General features: G+C 39.5%; 1 protein-coding gene across 1 annotated transcript; it reads left to right on the top strand.

Moving 5' to 3' along the window:
• LOC124392123 lies at positions 1 to 23,796 on the top strand. Its single transcript, XM_046858822.1, has 6 exons — positions 1 to 145; positions 17,212 to 17,295; positions 17,411 to 17,752; positions 22,479 to 22,790; positions 22,939 to 22,980; positions 23,154 to 23,796. The coding sequence occupies exons 2-6, from the start codon at positions 17,250 to 17,252 to the stop codon at positions 23,249 to 23,251; spliced, it is 840 nt and encodes a 279-aa protein (XP_046714778.1). The 5' UTR covers positions 1 to 145; positions 17,212 to 17,249; the 3' UTR covers positions 23,252 to 23,796.
• The last annotated feature ends 2,543 nt before the right edge of the window (positions 23,797 to 26,339 follow it).

Below are 26,339 nucleotides of genomic sequence, written 5' to 3'. Positions count from 1 at the left end.
ATGAGAGATGTGAATGGACCAGCACACACACACCCCCCACCACCACCACCAATACCAACATTTAAAAAAAATAAACCCACATGCTGCTGATCTTCTGGCATGAATGAATGACCTGAGCCACAAGACATTTTCTTCTCTCTCCAAGGTAAGACTTTTCACTTCTTATCTATGTTTTATAAACATTAATCTTCATCTGTGGACTGACAAGACACCGTTATGTTGGCGGTAAAAAATTAACAAAAAGTGAATTGATTTCAGAGACAAGAATAATTTTTTATGGAGGTTATAAACATTTACATTACAGATCAGGATAATCAGTGTTCAGGTTCTCCACTATGTGCTTGTATAAAAACTGATGACTTCGTGTTCCTACATGAGATATTTTGTACATGAACAAATGTATATATGATGTGTGTGTGTGTGTGTGTGTGTGTGTGTGTGTGTGTGTGTGTGTGTATGAGTGAACTAAAATATGTGTTTTTCACTTTATTGTTTTTAAAACTAAAACCAGTAGAGATGATGTAATGAGGAGAAAGAGCAGGATATATACAGTATGTATCAGGTTTTTGCTTCATAAATCAGATGTTCCTGTTTATTTTCTTTTATAAAATGTTTACTTTGCTCGCTACACATTATCATTTTTTTTCCCCAGAACTGAGGTTTTCTCACAATTTGCTTTTCCACAACATATTTCAAACTACACAACTGTGACCTGAAAATACTCGGGGAAAAGTTGAAGTACTGATTATACTTTTTTACTCAAGTAAAAGTAAAGAAGTTTTGGCTCGGACATGTACTTCAGTAAAAAGTAGTTATTACTACTTTATAACTTTGTCATTGCACTGTACAGGTACACAGCAACAAAATGCAGTTTGTCATCTACCAGAATTGCAAAAAGTAGCAATCATGCAAAGTGAAGATACACTGCTACAGCAGTGCACAGATGTGTCGACATCATTAAGAAGAACAGATAGATGTTCTAGGCCTCTGGCATTGAAGAGGAAATGTGCAGAAGTGGAAGGTTATAATATTATGGCATTTATGAAATATGCAAGCTGAATAAACAAGTAAAATATATATATATTATATACACATATGTACATGAATGTGAAATGTTGGGCAGAATGTACAGTAGGGATATAAAGATATAAAGATACATATAGATAAAAATAGTGTAGATGTAATGAGGAGTAATAAAGGTTTACTATGTAATATGTAGATTTTATGTATAATTGTACAGAGGCTGTCAATCAAATTAAATATTTAATCGCAACTTAATCGCACATTTCTATCTGTTCTAAATGTACCATATATTAATACTTCCTGTTGTAATACTTTAAGCAACATGGACATGGAGAAATATGGATGCAACACAGAGCATGAAGACAAAAAATTCTAGTAAATGTTTTAAAATAATAATGGGGGTTTAAATGACGTAAATCATCAGGACACCAAACGGAACCTTTACTATGTTTCCACACGGACAGTTAATGAGGTGATACCAGAAAAACTGCACCTCTTAAAGTCAAGAAGCTTTTATATATAATCATAGACATTTTACAGATTAGAATGATGTATTGTTTTTCTCTATACGATCAATACAGTAATTTAAGTTTGTTTCGACATATTGAGGGAAAAACCCACAAAACGCCACCAGAGGGTAAATTATGTGAATCGTGGTGGATTTGGTGTTTGATTTGAGACTTGGCGCAATAATAAAACAAATGTTAACGGATTAAAAATATTTTCGGGTGGAGTTTATTTATTTATTTTATATCTAAGTAAAAAGGACGTTGTGAATAAGTGTATGTTTTGCTGAAGGTTTTAATTTCGCCTCTTTTATATTTAGTTTTTTATTTATGTATTTATATTTTTATAAAAATTTGTAAAAAACAGAAATGCGCGATGAATTAATGTCTCATCCACTTAAGCTTTATTTCTTATTGCTTTCTGCCTGCTGATTCTTAGTTTCGTAATCTAGTCTACATCTGTGGTGAGTGAGAGACAGGACTTTATACACCAGTTTATTGAAAAAGACGCACAATGACAGGAAATTGGTTGGTGGCTGAAATCAACGCTCAGTGGAAAAAAACTAATTTACATTTCACTAAATCAGTGGATTAAAACTAAATTAACGAGATGGTTTTGAAAATGTAAGAAGTAGAAAGTACAGATATTTTTGTAAAAATTTAATGAGTGAAAGTAAAATGTCTAAAAAATAAATAGTGGAGTAAAATACTGATACCAGAAAAATCTATTTGTACTTCATTACTTCCCTCCTCTGGGCTTAATAGCAGTAGATCTTTTTCAGAAATAAGTTTCTTCTTTTTTATTCGCTTTTTCACAGCTTATATTAAATCTTCTTTACACAATCACACAGATTTGCCACTTTTCCTGCATTTCTATATAAAAATATTAAAATGGAACCTTTGTGTGTGATGTATAACCCACAAATGATTGTTTAGATTTATTTTACAACATGAAAATATGCAAACTGAACACAAATAAATAAAACTACTTCACACTGGACGTCTTCTCAGCAAGATAAACCTGTACATAGTGCAATAAAACTCTAAATAAACAAATTATCAGTGATAACAAAACTCTTCCCCCATGTTCACTATGTTCATAATAATCACCTTTTAAAGCACTTTCAGTAATTCAGGAACTAATTGATGAAGTTTCTGTATTCAGCAAAGACACTTTCACATTTCTCACAGTCAGTGGTGGTTGCATGGACTTTGCAGAAATTGCAGCAGCAACAGGTTTTGTAGGCCAGTGTGCAAACTGGTCAGTGCAAACATCATCTAGAACTCCAATATAGACTTCACTGGTGGTGTTGCTGGTGGTAAAGTTCTTCCACAAACTGTTGGGCAGCTGCTTTGTGAATGCAAAAAATTGAGGCTGGTGGCCTCTGACTGGAAGCTGCTTTATTTCAGTGGCTTTTGGACACCAAGTAGTTTACAGTTACACTGGGAGATCAACCATGCAACATGCTGGTTTACCAGAACAGCTAGAAATACCACCTACATGGCACATGCACCAGTGGAGTCTCATAAATGTGTTCCCAGGTTAAAAGGATAAAAAATATACTTAGGTTTTACTATTTTTCATGCAATTATCATATTTTAATTATTTTATTCTAAGTGCATATTAATTGTGTTATTTTGGAACAACTTCAATGATATTAAGTGTTAAATGATATGTTTAAGATGAATTTTAATTGCAATATCTATATTTTAATATACTTAGTTATGTTTATATGGAACAACTTTAAGTACATTTAGTGTAACTGAATTGTATTTCTTATCTGATTTATAACACACTTTAATGTTCTACTTGAAGTACAGTTAAAGAATATTTGAATCTTGACTTCATGTGTTCCCAGAATATTTACATTCTCATATCAGCTCATTAGTAATGTATCAGCAGAACAACTACAAGAGCTGCAGGAATGTTTTTTAGAATATGTTTTACAAACACACACACACACACACACACACACACACACACACACACACACACACACAGACACAATGTACTACAAAACTAAGAAGTAAGAAGTAAGTAAAGTACATTTACATTTGCGGCATTTAGCAGAGTATAATAAAGTATAAAGTATAATTTCAACAAAGAAGCAAACAGTTACAGAACAAACATCATTTCATCCAAACAAAACACAAATGTCACCAGATCTTTACAGTAAAGGGCCACATTTCTTCAGTGAGCCTCATTATTACATGTTCTGAAAATGAAGGCTCCTGCCTCAGACACTGTGACATTCAGGAAATCTTTTTTACTGTAAAAAGAGAAAAACAAACTTTTTAAGTATAAAAGCATTTTTTTCTGTTTTTATTGCAATACATTTTGTTGCTATAACATTTCTCCGAGTTTTCTCTTTTTTTTCAGATGATAAAAATGAAATGTTCTTCCACACTGCACCCACTTGTGATGAGTATATATACAAATATAAAAATGTTAATGTAAATTCAGAATAGGATTTTATACATAAAATATGTAGAAACAAATAGCAAAAACATGAAGTCTTGCTGAACCATTATGAAGTCTACAGAGAATTTCACAGTTTGACACCAAAAAAGAATGAATTTCTTCAACGTTGTGTACGTACTAATGTACCCAGCCCACAATTACTGTATAATAATGTATAACAATTTCAAATGTATTTATTTTTAGCATTAATAACAATTTTATTCAGTCCACTTTGACATGTAGGTGGGTCAAAAAAAATACATAACCGTTTTCATGCTCGCAGGTCTGCAACCACAGTATTTTCCACATTTGTTGTTTAGCCAAAGGTCATGTTCTGCTTCTGGAATTTTGGGTGTGTTCCTTCTCTCACGGTTTTGGGCAGTAAAAGAGCTGGTTTGAATGGCTCTGTACTCTGCTGCACTTGAGCTGAATCTGTTCTTGGCACTGGAAACGTGAGTCAGGGTTTGTCACTAAGTGGTTGCACACAGCTTGCTGAAACTTTGGCCGGAACTTCAGCTGTAAGATGAGTTTTTTTGCATTAAGAAATGCTACAACCCCATGATGCTTGAAAAAAATAATAATAAATAAAGCAGTAAAAAGTTTGAGCTGCTCTTCATTTTAAGTCTCAATCTCTTTTTTAATACTAAAGAATTAATGTAACTTTAAAAGGATTCGTAAATAGTAATTTTTAATATTTTCTTGTGCTAAAATTGGACTGATCAAGTGACATTTTTAAGTTGGTTGTAAAGGTTTTTAAAAAGTGAACTATTTAAGGAAAAACATTCATCCATGTAGATTTATATTGGTCATGTGGAAAATAAGGTCAATAAATGTGGAATAAAAACAACATGCTTTTGTAACATGGCTGTTATTATGGCTCTTTGATGACTTTTAATCTCCATGATGCCATAAAGACCCTCTCAACTTAAAAATAATTAACTGGTCAAACACACACACACACACACACACACACACACACACACACACACACTGTAACCTACAATTGTTATATTAAAGAGCAATTTCTAGCTGATTTTACTTTTAAATTTAGTTTTGTTGGTGTAACCGTATTTATTAATATTTAATAATAACACATCCAATGACATCCTCTACAATTGTGTCTCCCCAATTGGCAGTATCTTTGGCAGTATCTTTTCCTGCACATGTCTTACCATTTTCTCTGTGCCAAATATCAGCTTTAGTTAAATACTTGTGTTTTCCATCACGTAAATCTAAATGACATTATGAAGGGATGTTCATAAAGACCTCCTCACAGTATCCACAGGCAAGTGTTCATGCTAAAATGTTTAACTTTTAACATACAGAATACAACAATTTTCATTTAAAACATTAATTACACTAAATTTATAAGCCTTATTATCTGTGAATTTTCTAGAAACCGATATGAAATTATACATTACACCCATGGATGTTACATTTCTGACACAATTGCTTGAGATGTTCACAAAATCACAATGCTTCATGTCTTTAGAAAAAAGCAGCATATGATCCTTTTAAACATCTGTTTCCAATCGCAAAGGAAACTCAGACTTTAGACATCTGGAATGGAACATTTTGCTAAAAATAGTTTTCTAAGACAATCTGGCAGATAATCTCACTCTATTACCTCAGATATTTAATGTGAAATTAAAACATTGCTTACTGCTCTCTTCCTTGATCTTCTCTTTTCTGTGTTACTGCTGTCTTCAAGTTCATTTCAGTTTTATCCAAATCATCAGACAATGGAGATTTATTTCTTTGTAAGTTCTGAAAGACTCCTTTAATTTGGTCTCCCATTTCAAAAAGTAAACATAAAAAATTGGCAAGCAAATTACATTGTTCAACATAATGACTTAGTGACAAATCATTTACAGCATCAGGGGTTTTTCTCCATGTTTGTAATATTTTCCAGATGTCTTCTCGACTCTTGAAAGCATTACCGTAATTTCCGGACTATAAAGTGCACCCTTATATAAGCACCCACTGAATTTTACAAATGAATTTTAACATAAATAAGCCGCTACACTAATGTACTTTACACAGGCTTTAACAAAAGACACGTTACACACGGTAAATGAAGGATGTGTTTAAGACACAATAATAAGGATTATGTCATTATTTTCTGAAGCTGATTTCTAAGTTACTTTGACTAACCCGTAACGCTGTTGCCAAGAAAAATAAAAAAGCACGAGTTTTGGAAACCTGTCTGTGTTTATATGATTTCTGTTGTAACTGGAGTTAGCGAGCTCTCCCTTCACCCAGACTCGTTACAACGGCTTGTATCTAAACAGTAGCCAACCAAGAAAGTCGTTGTTCACTGTCTTCCTCCTTCCTTTCACAACTATTTCTCTCAGGAGTTTATCTTTTGGCATCTTCGTGTGTTTAAAAAAAAAGTTTTTTCTCTCGAAGCCGAGCAGCTCAGAACACGGGTGAGGTGCGTTTTTTTCATTTCCGTTCGGAAATTTCATTGGTCTAATGTTATGGGGTTCAGTTTTTTGGCTTGAAGTTTGTGAAACCGGGAAAAACCCAGGAAAAATTCATAAATTAGCCGCTTTGATGTTTAAGTCGCAGGCTTCAAAACGTGGGAAAAAAGTAGCGGCTTATAGTCCGAAAAATACGGTACATTTTCACAATAGAATATTTGTACCCATCAGAAGATAGAGGCATCCACATGGAGATGAGGCAGGGTTTCAAATCAAATCAAATCAAATCAAATCAAATCAAATCAAATTTTATTCATCACATACACATACATACAGGGTACGACATGCAGGGAAATGCTTTATATGACGGTCCGGCATGAGGGGAATAGGATGGAGATAAAGAAAAGAAGCAGATGAATAAAGTATAAAAACTATATAAAATAAAATATAAGAATATAAGATATAAGCGTAGCTGGAGCAGTCGTGACGGCAGCCGACCTCACCGGCGCCATCTAACCGAATCTAACCGGGTTTCCATGCCCATGTCTGCTTTGACATGGCAGATGAACCTCTACCTAGTTCTCTTCACTGCTAAGTTGTTTACAGGATCTAACCTGGTATTTCACTCGTCTGTGCTCTCCTCCTATTTTATCAGTGCTGTTCACCTTTTCTTCTGTAGCTCAGAGTCAGTAAAATAAAACAAAGCAAAGCTGAGAAAAAACATGATTTCTGATAAAACATCAGATTTGTCTGCTCAATAAGGGGTACTTTTATATGGCAGCATGCGATTAAGCGATTACCTGTTGATTTGAAAAGCTTGGCTCTGGATGGTCAAACTGAATGTTGCAGAAGTTTTAACTGCGGTTATTGCCATTGCACGCTGAAGTGACAAAAATTTTAAAAAGACACATTTTACCTGGAGTCGAAACAAAAAGAGATTCTGAGAACTCCATACTGTAACATCGACGCTTGAAGCAGGAGAAAAATAAAGAGGTAACACTGAATTTTCTTCAACTTTTTTTAAGGCTTTGTTTTTTTTATAGGATTTGTTAAGATAAATATATTTTTTGCTGTGATTGAAGAATGTAGCCACCTATGAATCTGCAGTAAATACTATATATTACTGCTTCTTGACTGTGCATTATCCTGCCACATACTGTAGTTTCACCTTCACTGCCAATTTCTTTCTTTGCAGAATTCAGTCCGAGCAGGTTACAAAAACCTTGTTTTTAGCAATGATTCTGAGGTCCAAAGAACAAGTGAACCCAGAAGAAGAAAAACACTGGTAAATGGCTGAATATTCAGTGTTATATTGATGAATCCTGGAGGTCCCCTGGTGGTCTAGTGGCTAGGATGCGGCGCTCTCACCGCTGCAGCCTGGGTTCGATCCTGGTCAGGATCCACTCTAGTGAGAGTCCCAAGCCCCGATAAATGGGGAGGGTTTCGTTAGGGAGGGTTAAGCATCCAGCGTTGCCAAATCAAACATGCGGATGATCTGCTGTGGCGCCCCCTAATGGAAGAAGCCGAAAGAAAGTTTTATATTCATGATTACTGGAACATAGATGTGTTGTGTAACAACAGATTTTTAGTCTACTGGGAATTTGCATAAAGGTTCATTCTCATACATAAAGCCTCAAGTGTACTTTAATAAATTATCATAAAGAGATGATCACAACAACTCGATATGTTTTAGGTTCCTGTTAACTACACTAACAATGAGGCAACCATGAAAATGACAGTGTCCATTATTCTCAGTGCTCGAGACACACAAAAAAAATACAAAATAGAAGACAAAGTGCAGGTAACAGCTGACTGGCTAGAAATATAACGCTGTATTAACATCAGGAAGTCATCAATTTATATTTAGGGTAAAAACAGTCATCCATAATTTGGAAAAGGAATTTTATAGTACGTTTCTTGTTTAGAGTGTAAATGATGTGACCAATAATGATGGAAAAGGGCAGCGTCACCAGATCAACTTGTCTGAGTCTCTTGGAAACCACCATTAAGAACCAAAAACCAATTGTCAGGTAAATACATAACTTATTAACCACATCCACAATTCAATGTCTTTTGTCAGACTTCTGTCAAAGCTTGAAAATCTTATATTTCCTCCCTGTATTGGCTGTTGATCACACCATGACCATACCACTGATTTGCAACCAGCAGCTCAGATACCTCAACCCAGACAAGTTCCAAACTCAGATGTGTCACAGTTTTTGTTATAAAGTACACATATTAAGCCTTTAAATGGGTTATGTGTAGCATCTATGATATGCATCCATATTGTTATGGAAATAGAGACAATTATCATTTATTTACCATTTCCAAAAAAATCTGCATCATTGAATGGAATAAACCAGGTGTGGACATTAATGATTATTCAGGACAAGAGAATTAGTTTGAAGGGGAAATTGAAGGAGAATTGCCCCTACAGCCCTAAACCTTAACCTCACATTCCTAGGCCTTTACATACAGCTACTTCTGAGGGAGCTGCTGCAACATGGATCAGACATGCAGGGTATGTTTCTCCTGGGATCATGAGAACATTAGGATGTTGTCCATGTAGACAAACACAAAGCAGTTAAGCATATCCCCCAAGTACAAATGTAGGTATTCATAACTTCCTGTAGGCCCCATCAGAAGATAGAGGCATCCACATGGAGATGAGGCAGGGTTTCAAATCAAATCAAATCAAATTTTATTCATCACATACACATACATACAGGGTACGACATGCAGGGAAATGCTTTATATGACGGTCCGGCATGAGGGGAATAGGATGGAGATAAAGAAAAGAAGCAGATGAATAAAGTATAAAAACTATATAAAATAAAATATAAGAATATAAGATATAAGCGTAGCTGGAGCAGTCGTGACGGCAGCCGACCTCACCGGCGCCATCTAACCGAATCTAACCGGGTTTCCATGCCCATGTCTGCTTTGACATGGCAGATGAACCTCTACCTAGTTCTCTTCACTGCTAAGTTGTTTACAGGATCTAACCTGGTATTTCACTCGTCTGTGCTCTCCTCCTATTTTATCAGTGCTGTTCACCTTTTCTTCTGTAGCTCAGAGTCAGTAAAATAAAACAAAGCAAAGCTGAGAAAAAACATGATTTCTGATAAAACATCAGATTTGTCTGCTCAATAAGGGGTACTTTTATATGGCAGCATGCGATTAAGCGATTACCTGTTGATTTGAAAAGCTTGGCTCTGGATGGTCAAACTGAATGTTGCAGAAGTTTTAACTGCGGTTATTGCCATTGCACGCTGAAGTGACAAAAATTTAAAAGACACATTTTACCTGGAGTCGAAACAAAAAGAGATTCTGAGAACTCCATACTGTAACATCGACGCTTGAAGCAGGAGAAAATAAAGAGGTAACACTGAATTTTCTTCAACTTTTTAAGGCTTTGTTTTTTTTATAGGATTTGTTAAGATAAATATATTTTTTGCTGTGATTGAAGAATGTAGCCACCTATGAATCTGCAGTAAATACTATATATTACTGCTTCTTGACTGTGCATTATCCTGCCACATACTGTAGTTTCACCTTCACTGCCAATTTCTTTCTTTGCAGAATTCAGTCCGAGCAGGTTACAAAAACCTTGTTTTTAGCAATGATTCTGAGGTCCAAAGAACAAGTGAACCCAGAAGAAGAAAAACACTGGTAAATGGCTGAATATTCAGTGTTATATTGATGAATCCTGGAGGTCCCCTGGTGGTCTAGTGGCTAGGATGCGGCGCTCTCACCGCTGCAGCCTGGGTTCGATCCCTGGTCAGGGATCCACTCTTAGTGAGAGTCCCAAGCCCCGATAAATGGGGAGGGTTTCGTTAGGGAGGGTTAAGCATCCAGCGTTGCCAAATCAAACATGCGGATGATCTGCTGTGGCGCCCCCTAATGGAAGAAGCCGAAAGAAAGTTTTATATTCATGATTACTGGAACATAGATGTGTTGTGTAACAACAGATTTTTAGTCTACTGGGAATTTGCATAAAGGTTCATTCTCATACATAAAGCCTCAAGTGTACTTTAATAAATTATCATAAAGAGATGATCACAACAACTCGATATGTTTTAGGTTCCTGTTAACTACACTAACAATGAGGCAACCATGAAAAATGACAGTGTCCATTATTCTCAGTGCTCGAGACACACAAAAAAAATACAAAATAGAAGACAAAGTGCAGGTAACAGCTGACTGGCTAGAAATATAACGCTGTATTAACATCAGGAAGTCATCAATTTATATTTAGGGTAAAAACAGTCATCCATAATTTGGAAAAGGAATTTTATAGTACGTTTCTTGTTTAGAGTGTAAATGATGTGACCAATAATGATGGAAAAGGGCAGCGTCACCAGATCAACTTGTCTGAGTCTCTTGGAAACCACCATTAAGAACCAAAAACCAATTGTCAGGTAAATACATAACTTCTTATTAACCACATCCACAATTCAATGTCTTTTGTCAGACTTCTGTCAAAGCTTGAAAATCTTATATTTCCTCCCTGTATTGGCTGTTGATCACACCATGACCATACCACTGATTTGCAACCAGCAGCTCAGATACCTCAACCCAGACAAGTTCCAAACTCAGATGTGTCACAGTTTTTGTTATAAAGTACACATATTAAGCCTTTAAATGGGTTATGTGTAGCATCTATGATATGCATCCATGTTATAATTATATTGAAATAAACCCCTAGTTTAAAATAAAACATAATTAATGATAAAGATGTTCAGTTGGAAGAACTGTTAGAAAGTGGTGGGAGATGGTGGTGGGGCACTTGCCCTGGCAGAGATCTGCTTTCTGTAAGTGCTCTTTTAGTTACTGATCTGCTGATTTTTTTTGTTGTTGTTTTTTTCTACAGGTCAGAAGATGAAGAGCTTCTTTCTCCACCAATCTCCAGAGGACAGAGTCTGCTTCTTCTTTGTCCTTCATTCTGAATCACAACCTCAAAGGAGCAGCTCTTGAAGACCTTCTTAAAATTGTTTAATGAACATTCACATTTATGGCATTCAGCAGATGCCCGTATCCAGAGCGATGTACAAAAGTCGCTATCAGTAAAAAAAAATTTACACTCATTCATCGGATTACAACCTTATATATAATCAGCCTACACATTTTTGAGAGTTTTTTTTTTTATTCAAGAGAGTGCAAACCTGCAAAAGTGCTAGTTTATGTGTTTAAGGAAGATAAGGATCCTCTCCCATTACTTCAAGATATCCGGTGACTTCCCTGTTTGTCATCCTCAAGATCTAGAGGAAGTTCGTCTTCATCATCAGTACCTCTTTCTCTGAGAGAAGGTGGTGCCAGTGCTGGAGGATCTCAGGCAGTGAGGTGCAGTGTGAGGAGTGATGAAGTCAGAAGGTGCTGGTGAATTTTTAGCTTTCGCTCATGTGAGCGAGAACGAAATTTTGATGCCGGACAACTAATTGATCTGTTTGAGCTAATATAGCTAATAACCAATCATCAATATAGTTTAAGATGTGGATGCCCTAAAGTCTCAAGGGACCCAGAGCCACATCCACACACTTCATGAAGGTGAGAGGGCAAGACCAAACAGAATGACCTGATATTGGTACGCTACGGACCCAAAAGCAAACCTCAGGAACTTCCTGTAAGAAGGGAGGATAGATACATGAAAGTATGCATCCTTTAGATCTACCGTGACAAACCAGTCCTCGAATCTGATCTGAGACACGACCTGCTTGAGAGTCAGCATCTCAAACATTTAAAGACCTGCTGGAATGCTGCAGACTGTTTCTTGGCCTCCTGAAATTGGTCGAACAGGCCAGTTGGCATTAGAGGTGTGTTCAGCAGTAGAGCCCTATTCCTATTAGAAAGATCCAATAGGGTAAGCCATAAATGTCTTTCCGTAGAGGCTAGTCAATTCAAGTTTATTTCTATAGAGCTTTTCACAACAGACAAAGCAGCTTTACAGAATTTTAAGAGTTAAGGTAAATGGTGTGCACTTATCCCTGATGATGGTGACTGTGGCAAGGAAAAATTCCCTTAGATGTTATAAGGTAGAAACCTTGAGAGGAACCAGACTCAAAAGGGAAACCCATCATTTGGGTGACATCAAGAGTGGGACCATAAATCTTTAAACAATACAGAAGACTGGAGAGTGAGAACTAACATTAGCACTGGAATGTAAGATTATGAGTAATGTTCTACAGTCTTATACAGTCATTTGTGGTTATAAAAACTTGGAGATACTGAGCAACTCAGAAAATAGCTCAACATTTGCGATCATCACAGATCCAACACCAGCTTCTCTGTGCCAGAGCCTTTAAACACTCAAGGAGGTCCAGTGTCCCAACTCCATATGAAGTGGGATCCAATTGGTGCTGGTACGTCTCTAGATGGTACGGGATGTTTGCGGGGTCAGCATCTATTTCTTTAAAGTGTTCTGTATTGTTGAAAGATTTATGATCAAACTCTTGATGTCACCCAAATGAGGATGGGTTCCCCTTTTGAGTCTGGTTCCTCTCAAGGTTTCTTCCTCAGTACATCTAAGGGGGTTTTTCTTGCCACAGTCGCCACGGCTGCTCATCAGGGATAAATGCACACCATTCACCTTGACTGTTGATTTCTGTAAAGCTGCTTTGAGACAATGTCTGTTGTTAAAAGCACTATAGAAATAAACTTGACTTGACTTGACTTTAAAGGTCCACAATTTTCATAAGATTGGATGTGACTGGGGCTGGAGCAACCTCAGGATGCCTCGGGATGGTAGAGAATGAGAAGCAGTGGAGAGGAATTAGCGTAGCTGCTGTTCATGATATTAACAGCACAAGTTGATAATGTGCATTTGATCAAATGTACTGGGGCACAAGGTTATGATGTGATGTGTGTTATGTGTAGGCTTTGCTAAAAAGATATGTTTTTAATCTCTTTTAATAGACGATGCAACCCCTGGGGAGAGATAGCTGGCCAGCGTCTCTTCAACCCGGGGCATCGACCCATAGCCATGTTTCTTTAGTCGCATTAAGTTGGAGTACAGCACTGCCTTGGTAATAAAAATCTGGGACAAATGCAGTTTTGCAGACACATGGAAATTCCAGTTATCCATGCATCAGCTTTGAACAATTTAGTGCCAAATCATAAACCGAATTCAAAACAATGAAAAAATAAGTGCTGACCATGTATTTGGTTTAAAGAGAAGAAGCCCAACATTACAACTCTGTTAACTCCATATATTAATGAGCTTTAGGAGCTGCAGCAAAATGGAATATAATGGACACACCCAGAACCAAAAACATTAATCTGCATTGCAGTCCCTGGGGTCTCATTTATAAACGTGGAGTACACAAAAAACAATGCTGGGAACATGCATACAGGGAGTGCAGAATTATTAGGCAAATGAGTATTTTGACCACATCATCCTCGTTATGCATGTTGTCTTACTCCAAGCTGTATAGGCTGGAAAGCCTACTACCAATTAAGCATATTAGGTGATGTGCATCTCTGTAATGAGAAGGGGTGTGGTCTAATGACATCAACACCCTATATCAGGTGTGCATAATTATTAGGCAACTTCCTTTCCTTTGGCAAAATGGGTCAAAAGAAGGACTTGACAGGCTCAGAAAAGTCAAAAATAGTGAGATATATTGCAGAGGGATGCAGCAGTCTTAAAATAGCCAAGCTTCTGAAGCGTGATCATCGAACAATCAAGCGTTTCATTCAAAATAGTCGACAGGGTGGAAAAGAAGCGTGTGGAAAAACCAAGGCGCAAAATAACTGCCCGTGAACTGAGAAAAGTCAAGCGTGCAGCCGCCAAGATGCCACTTGCCACCAGTTTGGCCATATTTCAGAGCTGCAACATCACTGAGTGCCCAAAAGCACAAGGTGTGCAATACTCAGAGACATGGCCAAGGTAAGAAAGGCAGAAAGTCGACCACCACTGAACAAGACACACAAGCTGAAACGTCAAGACTGGGCCAAGAAATATCTCAAGACTGATTTTTCTAAGGTTTTATGGACTGATGAAATGAGAGTGAGTCTTGATGGGCCAGATGGATGGGCCCGTGGCTGGATTGGTAAAGGGCAGAGAGCTCCAGTCCGACTCAGACGCCAGCAAGGTGGAGGTGGAGTACTGGTTTGGGCTGGTATCATCAAAGATGAGCTTGTGGGGCCTTTTCGGGTTGAGGATGGAGTCAAGCTGAACTCCCAGTCCTACTGCCAGTTTCTGGAAGACACCTTCTTCAAGCAGTGGTACAGGAAGAAGTCTGCATCCTTCAAGAAAACATGATTTTCATGCAGGACAATGCTCCATCACACACGCCCAAGTACTCCACAGCGTGGCTGGCAAGAAAGGGTATAAAAGAAGAAAATCTAATGATATGGCCTCCTTGTTCACCTGATCTGAACCCCATTGAGAACCTGTGGTCCATCATCAAATGTGCGATTTACAAGGAGGGAAAACAGTACACCTCTCTGAACAGTGTCTGGGAGGCTGTGGTTGCTGCTGCACGCAATGTTGATGGTGAACAGATCAAAACACTGACAGAATCCATGGATGGCAGGCTTTTGAGTGTCCTTGCAAAGAAAGGTGGCTATATTGGTCACTGATTTGTTTTTGTTTGGTTTTTGAATGTCAGACATGTATATTTGTGAATGTTGAGATGTTATATTGGTTTCACTGGTAAAAATAAATAATTGAAATGGGTATGAATTTGTTTTTTGTTAAGTTGCCTAATAATTATGCACAGTAATAGTCACCTGCACACACAGATATCCCCCTAAAATAGCTAAAACTAAAAACTACTTCCAAAAATATTCAGCTTTGATATTAATGAGTTTTTTGTGTTCATTGAGAACATGGTTGTTGTTCAAATTAAATCCTCAAATAAAATTAATCCTCAAAAATACAACTTGCCTAATAATTCTGCACTCCCTGTATACCACTTCCTACACCAAGGATGTAATTTAATAAAAACATACTTGACAGTAAGTAAACAGTAAGTAAACTGTAAGTAAACTGAGCGCTGCATAAACATCCTTGAGACACAGAAGGTGAGAATGGGGAAATGGCGACACCAATGGTGAAATGGTGAACTAAAGTCGGATTGTATAGAAAGTAAATGTGAGAAAATGATCATAAGTATTGATGCCTTTCACACATTTAATTTTACACCGTATCATACATAATATCCACTTTATCACAAATATTAAATTAACTTGTATTTGGACTTATTTTGGACTCAAATCCTAAATCAAAATATTTTATTAACGTCTCACTATCACATTGTCCACTATGGGAGTGCAGTAGGAGCAGATGCACGACTGCATGGAATACCAACACAGTCTTTTACGTGTCTCTCAGAATGAGAAGTAAGTTCAATTTAAGGCTCTTCTCTGTTCTGCCATCGAGGTGGTGGAATGAACTTCCCCTAGATGTCCGTACAACAGAGTCCCTGACTATCTTTAAGCGATGACTGAAGACCTACCTCTTCCTGAAACACTTAAATTAGCACTTTCCAAGTTTGTAGAATTCATGAGTTATATTTTTATTAAGTTTGTAAACTTGCGTACCAGTGTAGAATAATTCAATACTAGAGATTTAAAGCACTTTTGTACGTCGCTCTGGATAAGGGCGTCTGCTAAATGCTGCAAATGTAAATGTAAATGTTTATTTTGGGGTCATTTAATGTTCTATCTCAAGGCTCTGTGGTTGGTTCTCTAATGATTTGATATTGTTATTTTTAGTCATATTCATGCTGTGTGTGATTATTTTGTGTTTTCTTTGTTGTGAGTTTGTCTCTCAAACTATTTGACCTCGTTCCTTTGTAGTCTCAGTCACCATGAGGTCTCCCTCCTTTTCCTGCACAAACACACACACACACCACACACACACACACACACACACACACACAGTCCACTGCAGTTATGGCAGTGATTCTGCTGTACAGTGATGTTTGCTCAGGGGGACTTAGGACTTGGGTGTAGTTCAGAATCAGTGGCTTCTCCATAAATAAAAAGATTTTGCACACTGTACAAATGAGTTTGTTTGTTGAGAAATTTTAAGAATTTCTGCTGTTATGAATTTGCTGATATGCCCTAAAGGTGTGGGAAGACAATGTCTTTTTCTCATGTATGGTTGTATTTTGCTGTCTGAGGTTCTTGTCTGGTTGAGAAAATGATCTAAATCACTTGATTCATGAGTGTATAAATCATAAGACCCACCTGATTCATCACCATCCATGTCTATGTGTGTCTTCAGGATCAAGTCTTCATCAGAGCCACTGTCACATCCTTCATACTCACTGTCTTCTCCTTGGAAGAGTTTTAGTGTAGTTTAAACATCAAATTGTTTCCTGTACTTGTTGATGTTCTCACTAGAAAAAAGTTTAAATCACCTCAAAATAAGTTCAATTTATAATATTAGAATCTCATTTGTTATTTTAATTACAAATATACGAGTTTCATAATAAATGTATTTAACAACTTCTTAAATTTTACCTTATTTTTATTATATGTATAATATACAGAAAAGTGTAACACCTCAGAATCTACATTTATTTTTAATTTGTTTGTGATATCAGCACATGATCTGAGTTCATCACTGCTGCTGTGACTCTAAAATCCACCAACAGGGGGCAGTAAAGTCATGGTGCAGTTACTGAGGTGATGAAGGCGTAGTGAAACGTGGGATTTTAAATGAGTGATTTGTGTTTTTTCAGGGTGTAAAATTGACACTAATACTTGTTTGTGTGATTTTCTGCAGAAGCTGATCTTCCACTTATATTTAATGTGTTTAATAATCTGCCTTTGTTTGTGTTTGTATCAGGAAATCTGTAAAAACTCCACAAGAGTCTTCCAGGCATCATGATCCTCCTTTCTATTTCCATCTTCTGGCTCTCTGTCTGTGTGGGTGAGTGACCTGGTTCAAGTCCAACAACACACAAGTGTCCTCACATTCATTACAATATGCTACAATTTTTATAAAATGCTCCAAATCATGTAGATTGTAATGTTTCCCCCCACAGACCCCATCAGTGCAGATCCTCCCATTACTGTAGAAGCTCATGTGGGTTCCACAGCTCTCCTGCCCTGTAACCTGAGTGAAGACTTCACCCAAACACCACACATTCAGTGGCGTGCTGATGATAAGATTGTGTTTGAGAGAAACATTAATAGTATAGATGACGGTAAAGGATATAAAGGACGTGTGGACGTTCCTGAGGACGAGCTGCGTAAAGAAAACTGTTCTCTGGTGTTGAAGGACGTCAGAATCACTGATCACGCTTTCTACACATCCTTTGTACTGGAACATGTGGAGGCTACAAAAACTTACAAAACAACAAAAATCAACAGAGTTCACCTCAATGGTGAGTAAATTATTAAACATAAAATGTAGATATAAAAGTCAAAGTGTTTCAGATAAAAGAGAGAAATATGGACATTTTATTTGCTCACATCTGATCAAATTATTTAGAATGATCAAATAAAAAAAAAAGATATAAATATAGACGTGAATAAAAGGTGCACTATTGTATTTTCTAGAAAGCTGATCAGAAAAGGTCAGAGGTCATCTGGTTGTGATTGGAGATGTGCATCAGGACTGAGATCCTGCAGGATGGAACAGTTTAAACAAGCAGTCAGATATGAAGCTGACAGGACAAGGACACAAAGACAGAGCAGCATCCAGATGTTTATCAGGTGGTTAGGAAGATGCTGTAGTTCCTCCTCTTGATGTTTTCACAGAGCACAGTTTACACTCTGTTTTGATTTGATCATTAATTGTGAAATCCATCCAGATCACTACAATATTGTCAGGATTATGGACAGGAACTCTGTTTCCCACAAGCCACTGCAGCAGGTCTCATGTTTGTTTTTACACCTGATTCATGTTTCATGATCATTAGCACTTGTGGATGAAGATCTCACCGTTCACTGCACACTTTGTCTTCTGTTTGTTGTCTCATGCTGTCGGTTCCTGCTTGTGCTCAGGATTCGTTTTTCTACTTTACTTTCTGATTGTTCTGGATTTTGTTCCTTGGGGTTTGTTTGCACTTTCTGTAAGAAATGATCTGCACTTGTAGCTGCTCCTGCCGTGTTCCATGACAAATCTACATGAGGTTTTACTCTACAGAGTGTTACATGATATCAGATGCTGCTATCTGAGTATTTTTACTGCTAGAACTGAGTGAACACCAGGAACAGTATCAGTGTGGGGTTTTGTTGAACAAATTGAACATTTACTGATTCTAACTGTCAGGGATCCACCAGCCACACCCTCACTTGAACCACACATTCCTTCAAGCAGCTCCCCGTCCTACTAATCATGTACACCTGACTCTCATCAGCTCACGCTACATAAGCGCACACTTCCAAACACTCCCTGTCCCTTCTACCGATTAGTCTGGAGAACTTTACTGGACCTTATGTCTGCTCTGTTCCTTGGACTATTCCATATTGGATCACCACCAAGGATTTCTTTCATTGAGACTCACCTCAGTGGATATATCTATTGAACTGCTCTTTGCCTGTGCATGCTGTCTTCCCAAGCTTAATGATGGGTTGTTTTAACTTCATTCCCTTTGTTATTAAACATATCTTTGTTCTGTTGAACTTCGGCTTCTGCTCGTTCTTCCAGCCTGACAGAAGAACGGACCATTTACCGACCAGGGAATAAAGAAACAGAACAGCGTTACCTCGTTATGGATTTCCAGTCTAATGACTCAGATGATCCCATGAGAAAGCTAACCGAGGCAATCCGCGAAGCTTTCATGTCGGCCGCTTCCTGCTTCGGGTATCTTTGTACATTGAAATGCAACCCCAGCGATTTCCCTCGGAGGCAGCCCGGGTTGTGTTTTTGATCCCGCTGCTCGCCAGACGTGCGTTGGCTTGGGCGACAGCGCTCTGGAGTGCAGAGAGCCCAGCAATTATGTCATATGCTGGTTCGCAGCGCACTTTACGGAAGTCTTCTGCACGAGCACCTGTAATACTTCCATGGCCGACCAACTCCTCGAACTCCACCAGGGGGCGGATAGCGTTGCGGATTACAGCCTCTGTTTCCGCACACTGGCTGCCCTTAGTGGTTGGAACGAGGCAGCACTGCTTGGCACATACCGAAGAGGTTTAAATCAGAAGCTTTAGTTGGCAATGGCGCCATGCGACGACACCCTGGGATTAGAGGCAAAAGATTCATACAAAGATCAATGGGCATTTCCCAACGCTTGACTGCCTGCCGCACTCCTGAAGCAGAAACCACCCAAGCCTCTGCGCTATCTACATACCCAGAACCAGAACCCATGCAACTGGGCTCCCACAGACTGTCCTCCCAGGAACGAGAACGCCGTATTGTGGAGAACAAGGACACAGAGTCGACCAGTGCCCAACACGTCCTCCTCGATGGATGTTGAGTGCTGTAGACTTTCCTTCTGACATCTCGCATTTACCCAAGCTACCCGTATCCCTGATAACCCCTTCTCTCACACTCTCTGTCTCCGCTCCAGTCGACTCCGGATTCGTGGGGAACTTCATTTCCCAGGCATGCCTGGACCACCTCCAGCTACGCCGTGAGACAGGAACTCACAAGCTAGCTGTCCACACCATTCAGGGACGCCCGCTGGGAAGGGGCTGGATCAGATACTGCTCACCCTTCCTTGACATCCTTGAGTGGAGCTCTGAGTGACTGAGGAACTGCCTACACCCACTCCCCATGCCCCGCCAGGGACTGTGCTATCAACCTGATGCCTGAGGCCAAACTACCTAGGGGTCGGATCTACCCCTTATCAGCTCCAGAACACCAAGAAATGGGACAGTACATCCGGCAGGCCTTCCTACAGGGTTTCATTACCCCATCCTCATCTCCTGCAGCCTCCAGCTTCTTCTTCCTGGGCAAGAAGGACTCCAGCCCTGCATTAACTACCGGGGCTTGAACGCACAAATTGCTTCACTGCCGTACCCTCTCCCCCTGGTTCCTGCCGCCCTGGAGGAGTTACTAGAAGCCAACATCTTCACCAATTTCGATCTGCGGAGCGCATACAACCTGCTACGCATACGCCAGGGTGACGAGTGGAAAACAGCGTTCATCACCCCCTCGGGTCACTACGAGTACTGGGTGATGCCATACGGCCTGTCAATTTTTCCGGCGGTGTTTCAACACTTCATGAATGAGATCTTCCAGCCCTTCCTCCACCAGATTGTGATCGTCTACATCGACGACATCTTGATTTACTCCTGGACGCCACATGAACATCACAACCACGTAATCCGGGTCCTAGAGTTCCACTGCACGGAGATGCAGTTCCTGGGGTACAACATCGGTGAAGCAGGCATCCGGATGGACGAGAGGAAGGTAGCGGCAGTGATTGGCCAGTCCCTACTACAATAAAGGAGTTGCCTACTACAATAAAGGAGTCCCTACTACAGTAAAGGAGTTGCAGAAGTTCTTGGTGTTCGCGAATTTCTACCGCCGGTTCATCTGTGGCTATAGCCAAGTCTTTGCTCCACTCACTTTGCTCCTCAGGGGGAATGCCAAGTCCCTCACATGGGACACCAATGGACAAGAGGCATTTGAGGAACTCCGGCGTAGGATTTGCGTCGCTCCCCTCTGCCATCATCCCGAACCTTAGGTCCCGTTCGTGGTGGAGGTAGCCGTGCCTTCTTCAGGCGTAGGGGCTACCCTCTCCCAGCTGTCAGCGAATCCGCCCTGGCTCTACCCCTGCGCTTACTTCTCCAAGAAGATGTCACCGGTGGAACAAAACTATGACATTGCCAACCAGGAACTTCTTGCCATCAATCTGGCCCTGGAGGAGTGGAGGCTTTGGCTTGACGGGGCTACACACCCGTTCACTGTCATTACCGACCACAAGAACCTCCAGTATCTCCGTGAGGCCAAGAGACTGAACCCCCCGCAGGCAAGATGGGCCCTCTTCTTCACCCGCTTCCACTTCCAGATCACCTATCAGCCGGGTTCGAAGAATGGCAAGGCAGACACACTATCTCGCCTGTACGGCCCAGAAGAGCCTACCGACCCTGTACCCATCTTGCACCCCAGTTGATCGTCTGCCCCATCATCTGGGATCTTGATGAGGTCCCTGGTTCAGGACACCCAGGCAGGCAACGAAACCCTCAGCTTAGTACAAGCCTGATACTGGTGACCGGGCATGGCCACGGAGATCGCCACGTTCGTCCGCGGGTGCAGTGTTTGCGCCATGGCAAAGACCCCTTGACTTCGGCTCCCCTGTAGAAAGCTGAGCCCCAGGTACATCAGGCTCTTCAGAGTGGAGAGGAGGCTTAACAAGGTGACCTACAGGCTGGACCTGCCTCCCCAGTACCGCATTAACCCCGCTTTCCACATGTCTCTCCTAAAGCCCTATGTTCCGCCGGCGTCGCGAGGCCCAGGCGAGGCAACGGTGCCACCACCTCTGGAGATCCTGGACCAGCCCTCGGTCTACTCGGTACAGGAGGTGTTGGACTCACGTTGTCGTGCTGGCGGTCTGGAATACCTGGTGGACTGGGAGGGTTATGGCCCGGAGAAGCGGTTGTGGGTAGCCAGGCAGAACGTCCTTGACCCAGCGCTCCTTGTGGAGTTCCATGCAGCTCATCCGCAGCGTCCGGCGCCCCTGGGGCCGACCCAGGCGGCGGATCTGAACGTCGAGAGCCGCCCTTGGGGGCAGGGGTACTGTCAGGGATCCACCAGCAACACCCTTACTTGAACCACATATTCCTTCAAGCAGCTCCCTGTCCTACTAATAATGCACACCTGACTCTCATCAGCTCACGCTACATAAGCACACACTTCCAAACACTCTTAAGCTTAATGATGGGTTGTTTTACCTTCATTCCCTTCGTTATTAAACACATCTTTGTTCTGTTGAACTTCGGCTTCTGCTCGTTCCTTTACTAAAATTCGAATGAGTTTATTTACCACAATATTGTACTTCATCTGAGTTTTTACATGAAAGTCATGAAAGCTGAAATATTCCCAGTGTTTTGTTTAGTGCCATTAATTATTATAGTTTAATCTGTGTGTGTGTAAAATAAATTAAAATTAATGTTCTTACATAAAATCATTTTCTATAAGTTTTTTTTTTATATCTCTAGTTTTTCAGAGTGTATCAGCTCAGGTGGGATCCACAGCAGTGCTACCATGTGACTGGAGACATCTGTCCATCCAAACACCTCATGTTGAGTGGCGTATTGGTGATGAGACTGTGTTTAAGCGACTGGGTAAAGAGTCATTTCAGGGTGAAGGATATGAGGGACGTGTGGATGTTCCTGAGGAGGAGCTGCTTAAAGGAAACTGTTCCCTGGTGTTGAAGAATGTTAGAGTTACTGATGAAGCTCGGTACAGCAGCTACATGGTAGTGATAAACTACTACAAATTGGTCCAGAGGGTGAAACTCTCAGTCAGTGGTAAGTGGATTAGTATCAGATGATGCTGAATACGACACGTACAGTATCAGTTCCACAGTTATAAAATAAATGCTTCTGCAGTTCTGGAGTAAAAATATTTAGAAGAAAAGAATGAACAATTAAATTCTCATTGCTTTTCCCTCTACAGAAAAACCTGAAGTGAGGGACAATGATCCATCAGCTCCTCCAGGTGAGTAAACATCATATTTATTTGTTGTACTAATAATTAATATGATATATAATAATCTTCATCTCCTCTAAATCTATGAGTCAAATTCTCCGATAAAAGATTTATCACATTTCTACACAGACCTTTTAATATTTTATTAAATAATATTTAGAATAAATTATTTGTTTCTCCAGATGAAGCTGATGGAAGAAACCTGATGATCATCATTATTTACATCCTGTGTTTTCTTCTCATTTTTATTGCAATTTTTACTGTTAGAAAATCAGAGTAAGTTTATAAACTTGCAGAGACTCCAGTGATCTCAGGAGCTCCAGCTCACAGAATAATAGAAATGAGGAAGAGCTCAGTGTGTCTCCTTAAAATTAACAAGTGACCTATAAGATGGAGAACATTTCTGATTGCTCTTCACATGAAGCTGTGATGCTGAAACACCACAATATCAGCACATGAGAAAGAATCAGTATTTACCAAGAGCATTTTATACCTTACAGCTACTAGCAGGTGCTTTATTGTTTTCATATATTTACATTTACCGCACTTATCAGACGCCCGTATCCAGAGCGACTGACATTTATATCATTTATACAACTGAGCAGTTATGGGGTTAAGAGCCATTCTCAGGGGCCCAGGAGTGGCAGCTTGGTGCAGCTGGGATTTGAACTCATGACCTTCAGACTTAGACATATGATATTTTTGGTTTTGATCAAAACAAAATACAGACATTTCTATTATTCTGATTTGATTTAGTGATTATGGGGTGCTGAGTGTTGAAACAATTGAAAGTTGTAAAAGTTCAACAGTTTTTCTTCTGTATGATTTACAGATAAACGACTCTGTATCCAATTAAAATCATTATCTCTCTGATGACATGTGTTTCTGTAACTTTGTCTCTTTTCTTGTTTAGCTTGATTCTGTGATATTTTGTCTAGTTGTCTGTTGCTATTTTGTTTTTGAATTCTTGCTGTTTGTTTACAGTGCAGTTTGCTCTCTGTTTTATGTTCTCTCTTTTCATGGGTTTTTTCTTCATTTTTCTTTCCATTCCTATTGGCTATAAACTCACAATCACCAACATCACCACCATTATCTGTGCAACTGCCTCTGAGTGTCCGCACTGTATTTCACGGTGATTTCCGCATTGTGGCGCTACTGAACTACTTAAATATATCAATCAACATCCTCATAGACTTTTTTAATACAAAGAAAAAGTGTCTCGAGTTGATTTATTCAATACAAACTTGTTATCTATCTATCTATCTATCTATCTATCTATCTATCTATCTATCTATCTATCTATCTATCTATCTATCTATCTATCTATCTATCTATCATTTGTCAGAATTTTATTTGAGAAAAACTGCCAAGAGTCAAAATTTTATAGCTCTGAACAATCAGCCGTGAGGTCTGTGGAAAAAAATGACCACATTCTTCTTGTGTAAAGTAGAAATGAATCGGGGACAATGCACAGAGAACATTAGTCTAAGAAAGAAGAGATGTAATGTGCCAGGTTATAGCAAAATAAATGCTAATTTCCACCTGCAGTCCCTAGACAGATGTTACATTTGCAAATGGTCATGAAATACATACAGTACCATACGTGGAAACATTATTTCACTCACATCATTAAAATCACTAAAAACACTCTCCACTTCATAATTTAACATAAGTTATACAAGAAAAACCTTGAACCCAGCCATTAGGGAGGCACAAGCCAGTGCATTCTTAGTGCCGGTCCCAAGCCCAGGTAAATGGGGAGGGTTGCGTTAGGAAGGGCATCCAGCGTAAAAACGTGCCAAATCAAATATGCGGATCACAAATGAGAATTTCATACCGGATAGTTCGAGGCCCGGGTTAACAACGACCGCCACAGGTATCGTTAGCCGACAGGGTACCGGTGGAAAATGGGCTACTGTTGGCCGAAGGAGGACAAGGAGAAAAGGAAGACCTCTACAGAGACGACAGGGAAAGGAGCAGTGGAGGAGAGTGGAGTAAGGCCAAGAACATTTGAGGTGGATTTAAACTGTTTTATCATGGTGTGGATATAAAAAGAAATTGTGTAGGGGTGATCTTGAAGGAAGAGTACAGTAAAAGTGTAGTGGAGGTGAAGAGAGTTTCTGATAGGGTGATGATCGTGAAGGTGGAAGTTGAAGGGATGATGATAAATGTCATCAGTGTTTATGCTCCACAAATTGGCTGTGAGATGGAGGAGAAGGAAAAATTCTGGAGTGAATTAGATGACGTGGTAGATGGTGTACCTAGGAAAGAACGATTGGTGATTGGGGCAGACTTTAATGGGCATGTAGGTGAAGGAACAGAGGTGATGAGGAGGTGATGGGTAGGTATGGTTTTAAGGAGAGGAATGTGGAATGGCAGATGGTGGTAGATTTTGCCAAAAGGATGGAAATGGCAGTGGTGAACACTTATTTTAAGAAGAAGGAGGATCATAGGGTGACGATAAGAGTGGAGGAAGGTGCACACAGGTGGACTATGTGCTATGCAGGAGATGCAACCTGAAGGAGATTGGAGACTGTAAGGTGTTGGCAGGGGACAGTGTAGCTAGACAGCATCGGATGGTGGTCTGTAGGATGGTTTTGGAGGCGATCACATGAAGCTGTGATGCTGAAACACCACAATATCAGCACATGAGAAAGAATCAGTATTTACCAAGAGCATTTTATACCTTACAGCTACTAGCAGGTGCTTTATTGTTTTCATATATTTACATTTACGCACTTATCAGACGCCCGTATCCAGAGCGACTGACATTTATATCATTTATACAACTGAGCAGTTATGGGGTTAAGAGCCATTCTCAGGGGCCCAGGAGTGGCAGCTTGGTGCAGCTGGGATTTGAACTCATGACCTTCAGACTTAGACATATGATATTTTTGGTTTTGATCAAAACAAAATACAGACATTTCTATTATTCTGATTTGATTTAGTGATTATGGGGTGCTGAGTGTTGAAACAATTGAAAGTTGTAAAAGTTCAACAGTTTTTCTTCTGTATGATTTACAGATAAACGACTCTGTATCCAATTAAAATCATTATCTCTCTGATGACATGTGTTTCTGTAACTTTGTCTCTTTTCTTGTTTAGCTTGATTCTGTGATATTTTGTCTAGTTGTCTGTTGCTATTTTGTTTTTGAATTCTTGCTGTTTGTTTACAGTGCAGTTTGCTCTCTGTTTTATGTTCTCTCTTTTTCATGGGTTTTTTTCTTCATTTTTCTTTCCATTCCTATTGGCTATAAACTCACAATCACCAACATCACCACCATTATCTGTGCAACTGCCTCTGAGTGTCCGCACTGTATTTCACGGTGATTTCCGCATTGTGGCGCTACTGAACTACTTAAATATAT

The sequence above is a fragment of the Silurus meridionalis genome, chromosome 10 (genome assembly GCF_014805685.1).
Source record: "Silurus meridionalis isolate SWU-2019-XX chromosome 10, ASM1480568v1, whole genome shotgun sequence".
Lineage (NCBI taxonomy): Eukaryota > Metazoa > Chordata > Actinopteri > Siluriformes > Siluridae > Silurus > Silurus meridionalis.
The sequence above is the reverse complement of the archived record's forward strand: the minus strand, read 5'-3'. Positions and strand labels throughout refer to the sequence as shown.